At 38.2% G+C, this 16727-nt stretch overlaps 1 protein-coding gene across 5 annotated transcripts in view; it reads right to left on the bottom strand.

Moving 5' to 3' along the window:
* RIC3 (RIC3 acetylcholine receptor chaperone) overlaps window positions 1-16727 on the bottom strand; it is a 65727-nt gene that overhangs the window by 13490 nt on the left and 35510 nt on the right. For 4 of the 5 annotated variants that reach the window (XM_040456968.1, XM_040456967.1, XM_040456966.1 and 1 more), the window contains exon 5: window positions 5928-6076. In XM_040456968.1, coding sequence (XP_040312902.1) covers window positions 5928-6076 — 149 coding nt within the window. The remainder of the gene's footprint in view (window positions 1-5927; window positions 6077-16727) is intronic. The other variant, XM_040456965.1, reaches the window with a different exon arrangement.

Raw genomic sequence — 16727 nt, 5'->3', positions numbered from 1 at the left:
AGTTTTACCATTTACATTTGTGTTGATGACCCGTTTTTAATTAATTTTTGTGTAACATGCAGACCTTGGTTTGATGATTATTTTTTGCTACGGATATCCAGTTGCTAGAGCACCATTTGTTAACTCCACTGAAATGGTTTTGTAACTTTGTCAAAAATCAGCTGTACATATTTATGTGGTTCTGGGTTCTCAGTTCTTTGATCTAGGTGTCTGGTCCTATACCAGTATCACACAGTTTTGATTACTGTAGCTATATAATAAGTGTTGGAATCAGGTAAACTAATTCCTCCAATTTTCCAAAATTGTTTAGCTATTCTATTTTCTCTGCTCCTCCGTATACATTTTAGAAGAATCTTGTCCAGGGGAGCCTGGGTGGCTCAGTTGGTTAAACTCCAGCTCTTGATTTCAGCTCAGATCATGATCTCACAGTTCATGAGTTCTGTGCTGACAATGCAGAGCCTGCTTGGGTTCTCTTTCTCCCCATCTCTCTGGCCTCTCACTCATGCGCACTCTCTCAAAATTGATATCAACATGTTCTTTGCTATTATGTAGAAATACAAAGATTTTTGTATTTTTATCTTGTAATCTAACACATGCTGAATGCACCCTGGCAGTTTTAAAAATGGATTCCTTGGGGTTTTCTACAAAGGCAATCACGTAATCTTCAAAGAGGAGCAGTTTTGTTTCTTCCTTTTTAATCTGTATGCCTTTTATTTCCTTTACCTGCCTTACTACACTACCTATTTTTTTGGATTATGCTGAATAAGAGTAGTTACCCTTGCCTGTTCCCAATCTCAGGGGGAAAGCATTTATCTTTGATCATTAAACATAATGCTAGCTGTAGGTTTTTGTAGATTCTCTTTATCCAGTTGATGAAATTCCCTTCTATTCCTAGTTTTCTGAAAGTTTTTATTATGAATGGGTCTTGTAATACTTTTATGCTCAAGAAATCCTTTCTTGCTAAAAAGCCAGTACATATTCACTACCATTTTTTCTATTTTTTAAAGGTTCTTCTCTATCCCTAACTTAGTATATCCAGAATCACTCCACTGTTAAATGTGTAGGCTCTTCAGCTCTAGCAATGATGGAGACAAGGGGACCCTTTTCTTCAAACACCTAGAAAACCAGATGAAAAATATGACGCACTGATTTCCAAAGCATTACTAAGTAGTGTAGCATGATCCCCGAGAAAAGGGAAACCGAGCCCAGTGGTCTCACTGAGCTGGGAAGATAGACTACAATTTAGGGAGACCAGGGCAGCTAGAATTTACAGCGAAGAATACTAGAAAAGAAAGAAGCTTTGCAGAGAAAGATCCCCAGGGATCTTCAGAGACAACTCTGCATGCTTTTAATGGAGTTCTGATCTGTGCATCTATGTGAAGGAACTACCCAAGGCCAGGAAAAAACTACTGAAAGGCCTCAAGATTCTTAGAGCTCATACATAGCTAGGAATAGTTCATGTTCCTACTAGCCAGAGTAGAAAGACATTGTGGAGCATCAAACAGAATCTTGAGGTTATTGCCTTACTAGTGGGGCTAAATTAGCCAGAGTAAAGGTTGCTCTGGACCCATTCTCACAAATCTTAAAAACAAGCCTGAAGGAATCTGGTAACTTAAATGTGTTAAAAGTACTTTAATGGATTTCTGGTAACTTAACTGTGTGTTAAAATAAGTCCAACAGCTATGTAAAGTACTAAAACAAAATACAGAATCCAACGGTGTAAAATTGGCAATATCTATCATCCAGTCAAAATTTAGCAGGCATGCAAAAAGGGCAATGAAATAAGGGGCCATAGCAGGGAGAAAAATTATCCACTAGAAACAGACCCAGAAGATAAGATCAGCAGCCAAGACTGTTAAAAAGCTATTACAAATATGCCTCATATTTTTTTTTTTAATTTTTTTTTTCAACGTTTATTTATTTTTGGGACAGAGAGAGACAGAGCATGAACGGGGGAGGGTCAGAGAGAGAGGGAGACACAGAATCGGAAACAGGCTCCAGGCTCTGAGCCATCAGCCCAGAGCCCGACGCGGGGCTCGAACTCACGGACCGCGAGATCGTGACCTGGCTGAAGTCGGACGCTTAACCGACTGCGCCACCCAGGCGCCCCAATGCCTCATATTTTTAAGAAGGTAGAAGACTATATGAATACATAAGAAATGGAATATGAAATCTATAAAAAAGATCCAAATGGAACTTCTAGAAATAATAATCTCTGAATTAAAAATACACTAAATGAGATGGAGAGCAGATCATATACTACTGAAAAGATTAACAAACTTAAAGGCACAGTAAGAATAATTATTCAAAATTAAGCACAACATGAAAAAAAAAGAATGGTCCATACATTGATATTGACCTGTAAGGACAATATCAAAGGTCTAACAAATGTACAACTAAAGAACCAGAAGTAGGAGGGAAGGAGGGAAGGAGGGGGGAGAGAGAGAGAGAGAGAGAGAGAAAGAGAGGTCATTAATAACAGCCAAAGTGGTTGGGGCAGGGGAATCAATCAAGGATCTAGGTTTTCACCTTAAGAAACTAGAAAAAAAATAATGAATTAAACCAAAAGAAAGGAAATAGTAAAGAACAGAAATCAATGAAACAGGAAACATAAAAGTAGTAAAACAACAACAAATGAAACCAAAACATAGTTTTTTGAAAAGACAAACCTGTCACCAGTCTGACCAGAAAAAATTTAAATTAGAGAAAGAACAAATTACCAGTATCAGGACAGAACAGAGAACATCATACATTAAACGAATAATAAGGTAATATAAACAACTTTATACTAATAATAGATATGATAATTTGGATGAAATACGTAAATTCCTTGAAAGAAATAAACTATCAAAGCTCAGTCGAGAAGAAATAACCTGAACAGCACTGTAACTATTAAAGAAATTAAATTCATAGTTATGTAAATCTTACCAAGATAACTCTAGGCCCCAATGGTGTCATCAGAAAATTCCATACTTAAGAAAAAAATAGCAATTATGCAAAGTCTTCTAGAAAATAAAAGAAGGAACACATTGCAATGCATTTTATGAGGCCAGCATTACAATGAAATTAAAACCAAAAAGATTACAAGAAAAAAAAACTATAGACCAATTTTCCTAAACACAGAAATAGAGTCCTTAGCAAGTTGAATCTAGCCATATAGAACATCATGACAAAATAGAGTTTATCCCAGGAATGTAAAGTTGTTTAAACATTCAAAAATCAATGTAATTCACTGGATTAACAGATGAAAACAAAAATGATATGATCTCAGTTGACAAAAAGTGTTCACAAAAATTCCGTTATCTATTCATGATTAAAAACTCTTGGCAAAGTAACACTAGAAGGACACTTCCTCAGTCTGAAAAAGAGCATCCGTGAAAAGCCAACAAACAGCTCACATCACACTAATGGAGAATGTGTGAGTGCTTCCCCCTAATATCAGGAAAGCAAGGATGTTTGCTCTCACCACTTCTATTCAGTATTGTGCTAGAGTTTCTAACCAATGCAATAAGGCAAGAAAAATAAGAGACATACAGATTGGAAACTCAGAAGTAAAGCTGTCTTTATTCACAATTTGATTCTCTATGTAGAAAATTCTACAAAATCTAATCCTAAGAAATCTAAAGAGAAAAAAAAAAGCTACTAGAACTAAGTGTGTTTAAAAAGGTTATAGGAAACAAGGTCAGAATACAAAAATAAATTGTATTTCTAGGTAGTAGCAGTAAGCCATTAGAAATTTTACACTATCACCGAAAATAGGAACTACTTAAGCACAAGTTTACAAAACATGTGCAAGACCTATACACTGAAAACTATAAATGCTGCTGTGAAATTAAAGATCAAATAAATGGTATAATATAAAATGTTCATGGATTTGAAGATTCAGTATTGCCAGGATGTTAATTCTTCCAAATTGACCTAAAGATTCAATGTGATGCCAATCAAAATCTCATTGGGCTTTTTCATAGAAATTGACATACTGATCCTAAATTTATGTGAAAATGAAGGGCTAGAATAACCAAATAATTCTGTAATAAAAGGAAAAAAAAGTTGAATTTACACTACTGGATTTCAAGACTTAATATAAAGACACAGTGATAAAGACATTGTGATACTGGTTTAAGTATAGACATGATTTCACACATGTGACATTTAAGAAAACAAATGACCAAATAAAAAAGAGAAACAAAAAAACCAGACTCTTAAATTAGGGAGAACAAACTGGTGGTTGCCAGAAAGGTGGGCGGGCAATGGATGAAATAGGTGAAGGGAATTAAGAGTACAGTTATCATGGTGAGCACTGAATAACATACAGAATTGTTCAATCACTGTATTTTACACCTGAAACTAATCACACTGTGTATTAATTATACTTGAATAAAAGAATTCTTAAAAAGCAAATCCAGAATAGACCCACACATACACAGTCAACTGAATATCAACATGCCAGAGTAATTAAATCTAACAAAATAAGTAGGAATAATTGGACATAAACTTGGAAAAAAATTAACCTCAGTCCTAATGCCTCACACAAGATAGAAGAACTAGCTCGAAATGGATCATAGGCCTAAACAGAAGCTAAAACTACTTTTCTAGAAGAAAAACATAGAAGGCAAACCTTCAGTTAGGCAAAGATCATAAAAGGAAAATGATAAGCTGAACATCAAAATAAAACTTCTGCTCTTTGAAAGATGCCACTAAGAAAATAAACAGCAAAACCATAGTTTAGGAGAAAATATCTGTAAAATACATAACTGATAATAAACGTATCCAGAATATGTAAAGAACTCTTGCAACTCAATAAAAACAATCAACCCAATGAAAAAACTGGCCAACAATGTGAACAGACACTTCACTAATGATATAGAGATGGCAAATAAACACATTAAAAAATGTTCATCATCATCATCATCACTGGGGAGATGCAAATTAAAATCACAAGTGGGATACCACCATTCATTCACTAGAATGGCTAAAATTAAAAAGACTGACAATACCAAGTGTTACCAAGGATGCGGAGTAACTACAATACTCATACGTTGCTGGCCGAAGGCAAAATGGCGAAGCTATTATGGAAAGCAGGTTGACAGTTTCTAAAAATGTTCAATACACACTTAACTTTTTAAATAAAAACCCAGAAACCTAATTCCTGGGTATATACTTAAAAGGAATAAAAACATAAGTCCACAGACTTGTATGTAAAAGTTGATAGCAGCTTGATTCATAGCAGCTCAAAGCTGGAAACAACCCATATGTTCCTACACTAGTGCCTGCAGAAACAAACCACAGTATATCTGTGTAACAGAATACTACTCAGCAATTTAAAAAAGTGCTGATACACTCAACATGTGAATCTCTAAAGCATTATGCTAAATCAAAGAAGCCAGAAACAAAAGCACATGTGCAATATGATCCATTTATATAGAAAAGGTAAAACTGTAGGAACAGAAAGTGGTTAAGTTGTTGCCAGGGCAGAGTAAGGGATTAGTTGCCAAGGGGGAGGGAACTTACTGAGAAGATGTTAACGTTATCACGATTGTGGTATAATCATACCACTTGACACATTTGTCAAAACTCATCCAACCACACATTTAAAACTGGTGAATTTTATTGTATTTACATTTTATGTTTTTTTAGGTTTTCATTTATTATTTATTTTCAGAGAGACAAAGAGTACAAGCTGGGTAGGGGCAGGGAGAGAGAGAGGGAGAGAGAGAATCCTAAGCAGGCTTCACACTGTCCGCACAGAGCCCGATGCTGGGGCTCAAACCCACTTAACTATGAGATCATGACCTGAGCCGAAATCAAGAGTTGGACACTCAACTGACTGAAGCCACCCAGGCACCCCTACATTATATTTTTTAAAAATTTCTAAGAGCTCTTTTCTGGGCTGACAGCTAACCAAGAAATGATAAGACATTGTTTACCTTCCCAGTCTTCCATGTAAGGGGCTTCCTCAGCTTCTTTCTCTGGAGTGGGTCTGTCAGTGAATTTTCCTTCTTTCATGACCCTGGTGATTTCTCGGAGCTGATGCAGCAAACGTTTTTCTTGGTCAGAAGTCACAGTCTGTGCTCTGCTTAGAAATATCAGACAACTCAGCCATTTAATGGTAAATACTGCTGGGCAATGAATATAGACAATACTATGATCTGTCTGGATCCTAGAATAGGAAGTCCAACAGCAACAGATAAGTATTCTAGGAATTGATTATGGAATTACATAGCTGATGACTAGGTATGTTAGTTCAGTGTTCTGATTTTACAAATGCAGACACTAAGGCCCAGAAAAGATCAAGTGTTTGCTCAAGGTCTCACAATGAATTATGGTCAATACTGGGACCAGACCCAGATGATTCAGCTTTCAGTTTCAGTTCAATCTCTAAGAAATTTCACCATTACTCTTATTACCCATTTACTACAAGCCACTTTTCTTTGAAGCAAGGTCATTAAAAGAAAATATGCTGGCCCATTAGCCTTAACTAGGGAAAAATATGCTACTAGGCCAACCCTGGAATCACCAGGCTGCATCTATTTGTGCAGAAATAAAGATATGCCCTAACATTTCAGAGTTAGGTCATTCTGAATCAAATGACCTAGACCAGAGAAACTGAAGCCCACAGAGGGGGAATTCCACATTTATTCTTATGTCTAGTTAATGTCAGCACTTGAACTATGACTGAAGTCCCCTGACTTCTGATAGCATTCTATACAATTTTTTAAAAAAGTTTATTGAGAGAGAGAGAGAGAGAGAGAGAGAGAGAGAGAGAGAGAGAGAGAAAGAGAGAGAGGGGGAGAGAGGAAGAGAGAGAATCCCAAGCAGGCTCCATGCTGTCAGCAGAGAGCTTGATGCGGGGCTCAAACTCATCAACTGTGAGATCATGAGCTGAGCGGAAACCAAGAGTTGGACATCAACGAGCTGAGCAAACCAGGCACCCCTCTATGCAATTCTTAAAGCATAGTGCTCGAGTTCCAGTTTAGAAAACCTGGATTTGAGTCCCAATTTAACTGGACAGTTCTAGGTACATGTCTGTAAAAATAAGATGAGGCTCAAGGATAAAGGCAGGACTATTTTCTTTGAGACAGAAGCACTGCATCACACTCATAGACAGACAAGGTTCTACTTGGAAGATGGAGAACTGGTTTGGGACCGGTATTAAGCAGGATTTAACAGAAGCTACTTATTCTCTTCTTAAAAATCCAGAACATTCAGAGGCCATATAACACTCCTGAAGGAAAAATGACATTCAATACTGGCCTCATGGAGGGGCCATCAATTTTTCTAATCAGCTAGTCTGAAGCCTGTGTTTTTATCCTTAGTGTAACAAACTTAAACCTTAATGACTAACAGGAAAAAAGTGTTTCTCCCTCCAGTGTTAAGATGGATCCTGAGAGACTTAACAGAAACCCATGGGGGAGGGGAAGGAAAAAAAAAAAAAAAAGAGGTTAGAGTGGGAGAGAGCCCGAAGCATAAGAGACTCTTAAAAACAGAACAAACTGAGGGTTGATGGGGGGTGGGAGGGAGGAGAGGGTGGGTGATGGGTATTGAGGAGGGCACCTTTTGGGATGAGCACTGGGTGTTGTATGGAAACCAATTTGACAATAAACTTCATATATTGAAAAAAATAAATAAAAATAAAAAAAATTAAAAAATTTTAAAAAAAGATGGTAACTGACGGTGCAACATTTTCACAGACCTCAGTGGGAGGAAAACAAAACCACCATGAGCTCTACTTTTTCTACACTAAATGGCCTCAAAGCCATGAACTGAAGAAGCCTGTTACATATTCAGCTAAAATCTTACATTTATTGGGCCTCTTACAGCTCTATTCCTCCTATCAGTACAGGAGTCCTGACTTGTCACAACTGCTCATCAGCTCTACATAACTCCTAATTCTTACTATTAAAACAAGATGCCCCCGTCTGTGGGGGGCATCTGGGGCAGCTAGGGCACCCCTACCCTAGCTAAGAGAGCTTATGTGCTAGTATTAAAAATATATAAAGAACTTATAAAACTCAACACCCCAAAAACAAATAACACAGTTAAAAAATGGGCAGAAGACATGAAAAAACATTTTTCCAAAGACAACGTACAGATGGCCAACAGACACATGAAAAGATGCTCAACATCACTCATTGTAAGAAAAATACAAATCAAAACTACAATGAAATACCACCTCACACCTGTCAGAATGGCTAAAATTAGCTACACAGGAAACAAAAGATGTTGGTGAGGATGCACAGAAAGGAGAACCCTCTTGCACTGTTGGTGGGAATGCAAACTGGTGCAGCCTCTCTGGAGGACAGTATGGAGAGTCCTCAAAAGGTTAAAAATAGAACTACCCTATGATCCAGCAACTGTACTACTAGGTATTTACCCAAAGGATACAAAAATACTGATACATGCACCCTGATGTTTATAGCAGCGCTATCAACAATAACCAAATTATGGAAAGAGCTCAAATGTCCATCAACTGATGAATAAAGAAGATGTGGTATATGTATATAATGGAATATGATTCAGCCATAAAAAGAATAAAATCTTGCCATTTACAACAACATGGGTGCAGTTAGAGAGTATTATGCTAAGCAAAGTAAGTCAGAGAGACAAATACCATACGATTTCACTCACATGTGGAATTTAAGACACAGAGGAACATGGTGAGGCAAGGAGAGGCAAACCATAAAACAGATTCTTAAGTATAGAGAACTGAGAGTTGCTGGAGAGGAGATGGGTGGGAGGATGGGTTGAATGGGTGATGTGTACTAAGGAGGGCACTTGTAATGAGCACTGGGTTTTCTATGTTAAGTGATGAATCACTAAGTCTTAGACCTGAAACTAATACTACACTGTATGTTAACTAACTGGAATTTAAATAAAAACTTGGAAGAAAAAAAAAAGCCTATGTGTTTATCACAAAGCTCTTACTCTTGGGCTGCACATGTTACTTCTCTGGACTGTCCCCAGGGCATTTTGGTTTTTACTTAATGAAACAATCTGGACTATGTTTCCTAACTCCTAGAAAACCAGAACCCCTAATTTTAAAAGGAATTGCTAGGCTAGAAGCAGAAACAGGCAAGTGAAGCATTCTCAGAATCTAAGTTAAAGCATCCTCTTTTACCTCTGAACAAATATATTCCTATTGTACATATCATGTATTAGGCAATTAATCATGGCCCACCTTACATCTTCTGAATTTATGTAATGAATGTTTTCATAGATTCCTCATTGTCTCAATTTGGTTTGATAGTCATGGAAGGCACTGATAAGTTCAGGATGGTGTAGGCACAGTGCCATGAACATTGCAAGTGCTCAATAAATATGTGTTAGTTTAATTGGTCCCCGTTTCCTTACCATGCATTTTCTCCCATCTTCTAGAAATCTGGCTTCCACTCCATCATTTTACCACAACTTGTGAAAATAATCAATGATACTTTACTCAAGTCCAAGAATCTTTTCTTCACATCTCATTCTTCTCGACTTCTCTGTACTGTGAACTATCCTTTCCTTGAAATGTTCTCTTCCCTTGACCATTGAGACATTCATAATTCCTCCCACTTCTTTTAACCATCCCTTGGATCTCTGATCCTGGCTCACTTTCCCCCATCCACCTCCTAAACACATGGTTTTCCTGAGGGATCCATCCTTGGGCTCTCATTTCATTCTTATAGTCATGCCTTCAGGAAGCTAACCCAGTATCACAAATTAAACCACCACCTCTACATAGATGATGCCCAAACTCTACCTCTAATCTTGACTTTTCACATGAAAACCAGTATCATCTAGGCATTTCCACTTAGAGGTCTTGCCGTTAATGAAGTTAACCTTAAATTCACTCTTCCAGGTCCTAGTTGGCCCAGGATAAGGAAAAGCTGCATGAGCAGCCAGGTTTGGAGAAGTTGGGAATGGCAGATTCTAAGATGCTAGAAAAATGGAAGTTCAAGTTGGAACTTTTAAGTTTTATAAAATCAGAGGAGCCATCAAATTCTGAATCCAAAAGTAAAGCATGGAGAGAATGAAACAGTTTCTTATAACACCATTCAGGACTAGAACAGAATTCAGACCAGCAAAAGACTGCAGGCTACTGCCACAGTAGCCTTACGAATGTGATGCGCCTTACAAATATGATCTCATCTTTACTCTTACCTCCAACCAAATGACTTCCAAATTTGTGTCATTGTTCCTGACTTCAATACCCAAGTTTCCTATTGTTGTTGTAGATCATACATAACATGTTCTGATGGCACCTCAACCAAATTCAAAGCTGAACTCATGATCTCAATCCCAAAGTCTCATCTTCTTTCTCCTCTTCTGTGTTTTTATCTTGGTTGATATCATAACCTTCCTTATAGTTTGGGCTATAAGTCCTCCCAACTCCTCTTTAGTTCTTTCTTCTCCTTCACTGCTCTTACCTAGTTTTCCTTTGGGGGAACAAATTCCTTTTCTGCTCATAGCGCAAAGGTTACAATGAGGCTATGCATCCCCTCACCTCTCCCCTTCAAGGGTGGCCACATGGCCCATAGACAATCATCACACTCCATCCCTTGGTTGCAGTGACTGATTCAGTGATATATACAGGATCCAAGTTAGGGTAACTGTACTTTCTCCTAAGACTCGGTCTTGAATGCAGCAAAGCCAGATCTGAAAACTTTTCATATTAATTCATTCTAGCATCAGTCCTTGAAGAGACTGTCCATTTGTTCCTTCCTCTAAATCCCCAGAGCTGCTCTGGTTCCCACTCTAAAACCTGGATCTTCAGCTATTCTTTTGATATTGTGACGTACCCCATACTTTTCCAATAAATTCTGTCACCTTCTCCAAGTTTTTGCTACCCAGAGTTGGCTGTTTGCTATCAAGGAAACCCTGAAAACAGCCTGTGATTTTTTTAAAAGTTTTTATTCACTCATTTATTTATGTAACCTCTATACCCAGCATGGGGCTCGAACTCACAACCCTGAGATCAAGAGTCACATGCTCTTCTGACTGAACCAGTCAGGTGCCCCCAGCCTAGGACATTTCCCCCCCTCCATCAAGTCCCCTTAATTTGGCCCCTCATTTCCACTCCCACTGGCCTGTTTATTACCTTTTGCTAGGACTTTTTCAGTAACCCTCTAACATGTAGTCATTCTACAGATCACCAGAAGAATTACTTTTCTAAAGCACAGAAGATCATGACATTTCTCTTCAAAAGCCTTCAGAGGCATTCCACTATAAAGACAGAATTCCAAATTGCTCAGCCTACCATTCAGGGCCTTCCAGTCTGGGCCTAGTTTACTTTTCTAATTTCTTCTCCCCTTACTTACCTCCCTACCCATTTACCGCAGCCCTGATGTTCTCCACTCTGGTTACCTAGGACTACATGCTATTCCAAAACCATGTCTTGACTCTTTCACCTTGTTTGCTGCTTATGCCACCCTCTCACTCTGAAACATTCCCACCCCCCGAACTCTGCCTGTGGAAATCCTTTCATCCTATAAAGGCTTATACAAATTATTTCTTTTCCATAGAGCTTCTGTGGTAGACAGAATGATGTTCCCTTCTCCACTCCCCAAATAAGTCCACATCCTAACCCTGGAACCTAAAATGATACTACTTTATATATCAGGAGACTTATGGTTGCAGATAGAATTCAGGTTGCAAATCAGCTGGCCTTAAAACAGATTATCCTGGGTTTCCTGAGAAGGCACAATGTAATTATAAGGGGTCCTTAAAGATGGAGGACAGGCAGAAGAGGTCAGAGTAATATGATGTAAGAAGGTCTCAACCCACTATTGCTGGCCTTGAAGATGAAAGAAAAGGTCCACTGAGCCAAGGAATGTGGTCTCTAAACGCTGAAAAAGACAAGGAAATGGATTTTCCCCCAGAGCCTCCAGAAGGAAATGCAGTCCTGCCACCTTGATTTTAGCCCAGTTTAAGACTTCTAATATAGAGAACTGTGAAATAATAATTGTGTGTGGTTTTAAGGCATTGTTTGTGGTCATTTGGCACAGTGGCCATAGAAAACTAATATACATCCCTGGAGTATAGTTGCCTGAGATATAGTTCCTTATAGAGAAAATAATACCTGCCATTGACAACCACACAGGGCTGCACAGAACAAATCAAGCTAGGTGCCAAAGAAGATATTCTTATTATTGCTGAAATGGCCTGCTTTATTTAAAGTACTTTCTTTATATCTACCTCATTCATTCTTTCAACATATACTGACATTGTCAGTGCACCAGCACTAGGAATAAAAATTTGAACAATAAAAATTTCCTGTCTTCAAGAAGGTTATAGGGCATTAGGGAGGACAGAAACGTTAATGGAAGATCAGAAAGTAATAGGATGCTTAATATATTCAGCAAACCTAGGTGGCATGGGAGCACGCCAGAGGGATGTCTGAGTTTGAGGTTCAGGGATGCTGAGAAAAAATGATGTCTAAGTTGAGACCTACAAGAGAGAGTTAAAAATGAGGATATATGGGATAGGGGTCAGGGAGACATTCAATAAAGGAGAAAAGTATATGCAAAGTCCTAGAAGCAAAAGTAGATCAGTATTTTAGAGGAAAAGCAAGTAGTCGTTGTGGCTGGAACACAGAGGGAGTGATGGAGAAAGCAACAAAGGTAGGTAGAGTCATGTCACCCACACCATGTAAGCCAGGTTAAAGATTATGTACTTTAACAAGAGCAATAGGAACCCGTTAAAGGGTTAAGAGAAAAAAAGATAATCCATTTGTTTGGAAGAGAAAGCGAATCAAAGAGAGGCAAAATTAGAGAAGAGGAAACCACATGAGATACCACACAGGACAGTCCTGATTTATGTCAAAAGTCAAGGCTCAGGGCAAGATCCCTGATAAGCAAAGATGCAAAAACTTCAACAAAATATTAGCAAACCAAATCCAACCATACTTTAAAAGTATCATTCACTATGATCAAGTGGGATTTATTCCAGGGATGCAGGATGGTTCAGTATCCACAAATCAATCAACATATACATCACATTAACAAAACAAAGGATTAAAACCACATGATCATCTCAATAGATGCAGAAAAAACATTTGACAAAATTCAACATCTATTCACGATAAACTCTCAGCAAAGTGGGCTTGGAGGGAACATACCTCAACATAATAAAGGCTATACAGGATGAACCTACACCTAACATCATACTCAATGGTGAAAAAGTGGAAGCTTTTCCTCTAAGATCAGGAACAAGACAAGAATGTTCACTCTTGCCCCTTATTTTCAACATAGTACTGGAAGTCCTAGCCTCAACAATCAGACAAAAATAAATAGAAGGCATCCAAACTGGTAAGGAAAAAGTAAAACTGTCATTATTTGCAAATGACATACTATATACAGAAAACCCTGAAGACGCCACCAAAAAACTATTACACCTAATAAATGAATTCAGTAAAGCTGCAAGACACAAAACATACAGAAATCTGTTTTATAGAAACCTGCATTTCTATATACTAATAATGAAGTAGCAGAAAGAAAAATAAAATGTACGATTGCACCAAAAAGAATAAAAGAGAAATAAATTTTAAAAAATATATTTATTTATTTGTTTATTTTGAGAGAGAGACAGAGAGAGAATGAGAGCAGGGGAGGGGGCAGAGAGAGAGGCAGAAAGAATCCCACGAATCCCAACACAGGGCTCGAACCCATGAACTGCGAGATTGTGACCTGAGCCGAAACCAAGAGCCAGATGCTTAACCAACTGAGCTACCCAGGAATAAATTTATTCCACCGAGGAATACATTTAAGGAAGGAAGTGTGTGTGAACAAGACTAACACCATCTTGTACAAATCCACTATGATGACCACTCTGTGACCTGAAGCCTTCTTCAGTACAGCACTACCCTCACACACATATTCTTTTTGTTTGGACACACCCTTAAGTAGACCCTTGGGGTATAAAATCCTTGAATCTTCTCTGGAGATAGGACTGTGATTCTGAAACATTTCTTCCCAGTTCTCCCAGAAATACTGCCCAATCTCCAGGGCTATAAAAGCAGGTCTTATGGGAAGTGGGTTGTGGAGATCTACTCATTTTGAAGCCACCCACAACACACTTCTGCTCATAGGTCCTTTTAATAAACCATTTATTGGCATCTGGATTCCTCATCCTTCCTCTTCGATCTTATGTCACCTCAGGCCTTTGGGGATCATTTTGCATATATCTCCCTTTCATAAATAAGGTGAAAGACCTATACTCTACAGCCTATAAGACACCAATGAAAGAAACTGAAGACAATACAAACAAATGGAAAGATATACCACAGTCACCAACTGGAAGAATATTGTTAAAATGTCTATACTACCCAAAGCAACCTACAGATTCAATGCAATCTCTATCAAAACACCAACGGCGGGGCGCCTGGGTGGCTCAGTCAGTTGAGCGTCTGACTTCAGCTCAGGTCATGATCTCATGGTTTGGTCTTTGAGTTCAAGCCTGGAGCCTGTGTCCGGCTCTGTGCTGGCAGCCCAGAGCCTGGAGCCTGCTTCAGATTCTGTGTTTCCCTCTCTCTCTGCCCATCATCCCCCACTCATGCCCTGTCTCTCAAAAATACATAAATGTTAAAAAAAAATTTTTTTTAAAGAACAAAACACCAATGGCATTTTCACAGAACTAGAATATAAAATCTGAATAGAACCACAAAACACCCCAAACAGCCAAAGCAATCTTGAAAAGAAGAACAAAGCTCAAGGTAGCACAATCCCAGATTTCAAGATAAACTACAAAGTTGTAGTTATCCACTATAGTACAGTATGTACTGGCACAAAAATAGACATAGATAAATGGAAGAGGATAGAAAGCCCAGAAAAACCCCCCACACCAATGTGGTCAATTACTCTATGATGACAAATGAGGCAAGAATATACAACGGAGAAAATACAGTCTTCAATCAATGGTGTTGGGAAAACTGGAGAGCTACATGCAAAAGAATAAAGCTGGACCACTTTCTTATATCATACACAAAAAATAAACTCAAAACGGATTAAAGACCTAAATGTGAGACCTGAAACCATAAACTCCTAGAACATAGGCAGTAATCACTTTGACATCAGCCTTGGTGACTTTCTTCTAGATAGATCTCCTCAGGCAAGGAAAACAACAGCAAAAATAAACTATCAGGACTACCCTAAAATAAAAAGCTTTTGCACAGCAAAGGAAATCATCAACAAAATGAAAAAGCAACCTACTGAATGGGAGAAGATATTTACAAATGATATTTCCGATGAGTTAATATCTAAAATATATAAAGAACTTTTACAACTCAACACCAAACCACCTCCCCACCACCAACAAACAATCCATTTAAAATAGGCAGAGGACCTGAACAGGTATCTTCCCAAGGAAGATATACAGATGGCCAACAGACGTATGAAAAGATGCTCAACATCACTAATCATCAGGGAAATACAAATCAAAACCACAATAAGGTATCACCTTACACCTGTCAGAATGGCTAGAATCAAAAAGATAAGAAATAACAAGCGTCGGGGCACCTGGGTGGCTCAGTTTGTTGAGCATCCGACTTGGGCTCAGGTCATGATCTCACAGCTCGTGAGTTCGAGCCTTGCGTCGGGCTCTGTGCTGACAGCTCAGAGCCTGGAGTCTGCTTTGGATTCTGTGTCTCCCTCTCTCTCTCTCTGCCCCTAACCCACTTGCATTCTGTCTCTGTCTCTTTCAAAAATAAACAAACATTAAAAAAAATTTTTTTTAAAGAAGAAGTAACAAGTGTTGGCAAGGATGTAGAGAAAAAGAAACCCTACTGCACTTTGGTGGGAATGTACACCGATGCAGCCACTGTGGAAGACGGTACAGAGGTTCCTCAAAAAATTAAAAATAGATACACTATATGATCCAGTAATTCCACTACTCGGCACTTACCCAAAGAAAACAGCACCATTAATTCAGAAAGTATGTACCCCTATGTTTACTGCAGCATTATTTACGACAGCCAAGACATGGAAGCAACCCAAGTGTCCATCAATGGGATGAATAAAGAAGATGTGGTGTGTATACATGTACACACACACACACACACACACACACACACACACACACAGAGGAATGTTACTACTAAGCCATAAAAAAGAATGGGATCTTGCCATTCACAATATGGATGGACCTAGAAGGTTATTATGCTAAGTGAAATCAGTCAGAGAAAGACAAATACCATGATATCCCTTACATGTGGAATCTTAAAAAACAAAACAAAACAAAAAAAAACCCAACACAGAAACAGACTCAAATACACAGAACTGGTGGTTGCTGGTGGGGAGTAGGTGAAATAGGTAAAGGTATTAAGAGGTATAAACTTTGTTATAAAATAAATAAGTCATGTAGATGAAAAGTACACCACAGAGAATTTAGTCAATATTGTAATGATTTATGGTGACAGGTAGTAACTATACTTATGGTGGGCATTGTGTTTATACTGAAACTAACGGAACACTGTATGCCAACCTCAAAAAAGAAAAAAAAAAAGGTAAAGGCATTCATTCATTTTCATTCATTCACTCATTCTTCCCTTTCAGCTAATACTTTTTTAGGGCCTACTGTTGGCCTATGCTAGGCTCTGGGAATAATACAGATAATCCCTGCCCTAGCAGAGCTTAGAATATTTTGCACAGAGACAGAATTATTAACTAGGAATAAATAATAAGACACGGTAATTGGTAAGACACAGAAGTGAAGGAAAAGGGAAATCAGGAACAATATCTGATTTCTGCTTT

Source organism: Herpailurus yagouaroundi, unplaced genomic scaffold (assembly GCF_014898765.1).
Source record: "Herpailurus yagouaroundi ecotype Mexico unplaced genomic scaffold, PumYag 218, whole genome shotgun sequence".
NCBI lineage: Eukaryota > Metazoa > Chordata > Mammalia > Carnivora > Felidae > Herpailurus > Herpailurus yagouaroundi.
The sequence above is the reverse complement of the archived record's forward strand: the minus strand, read 5'-3'. Positions and strand labels throughout refer to the sequence as shown.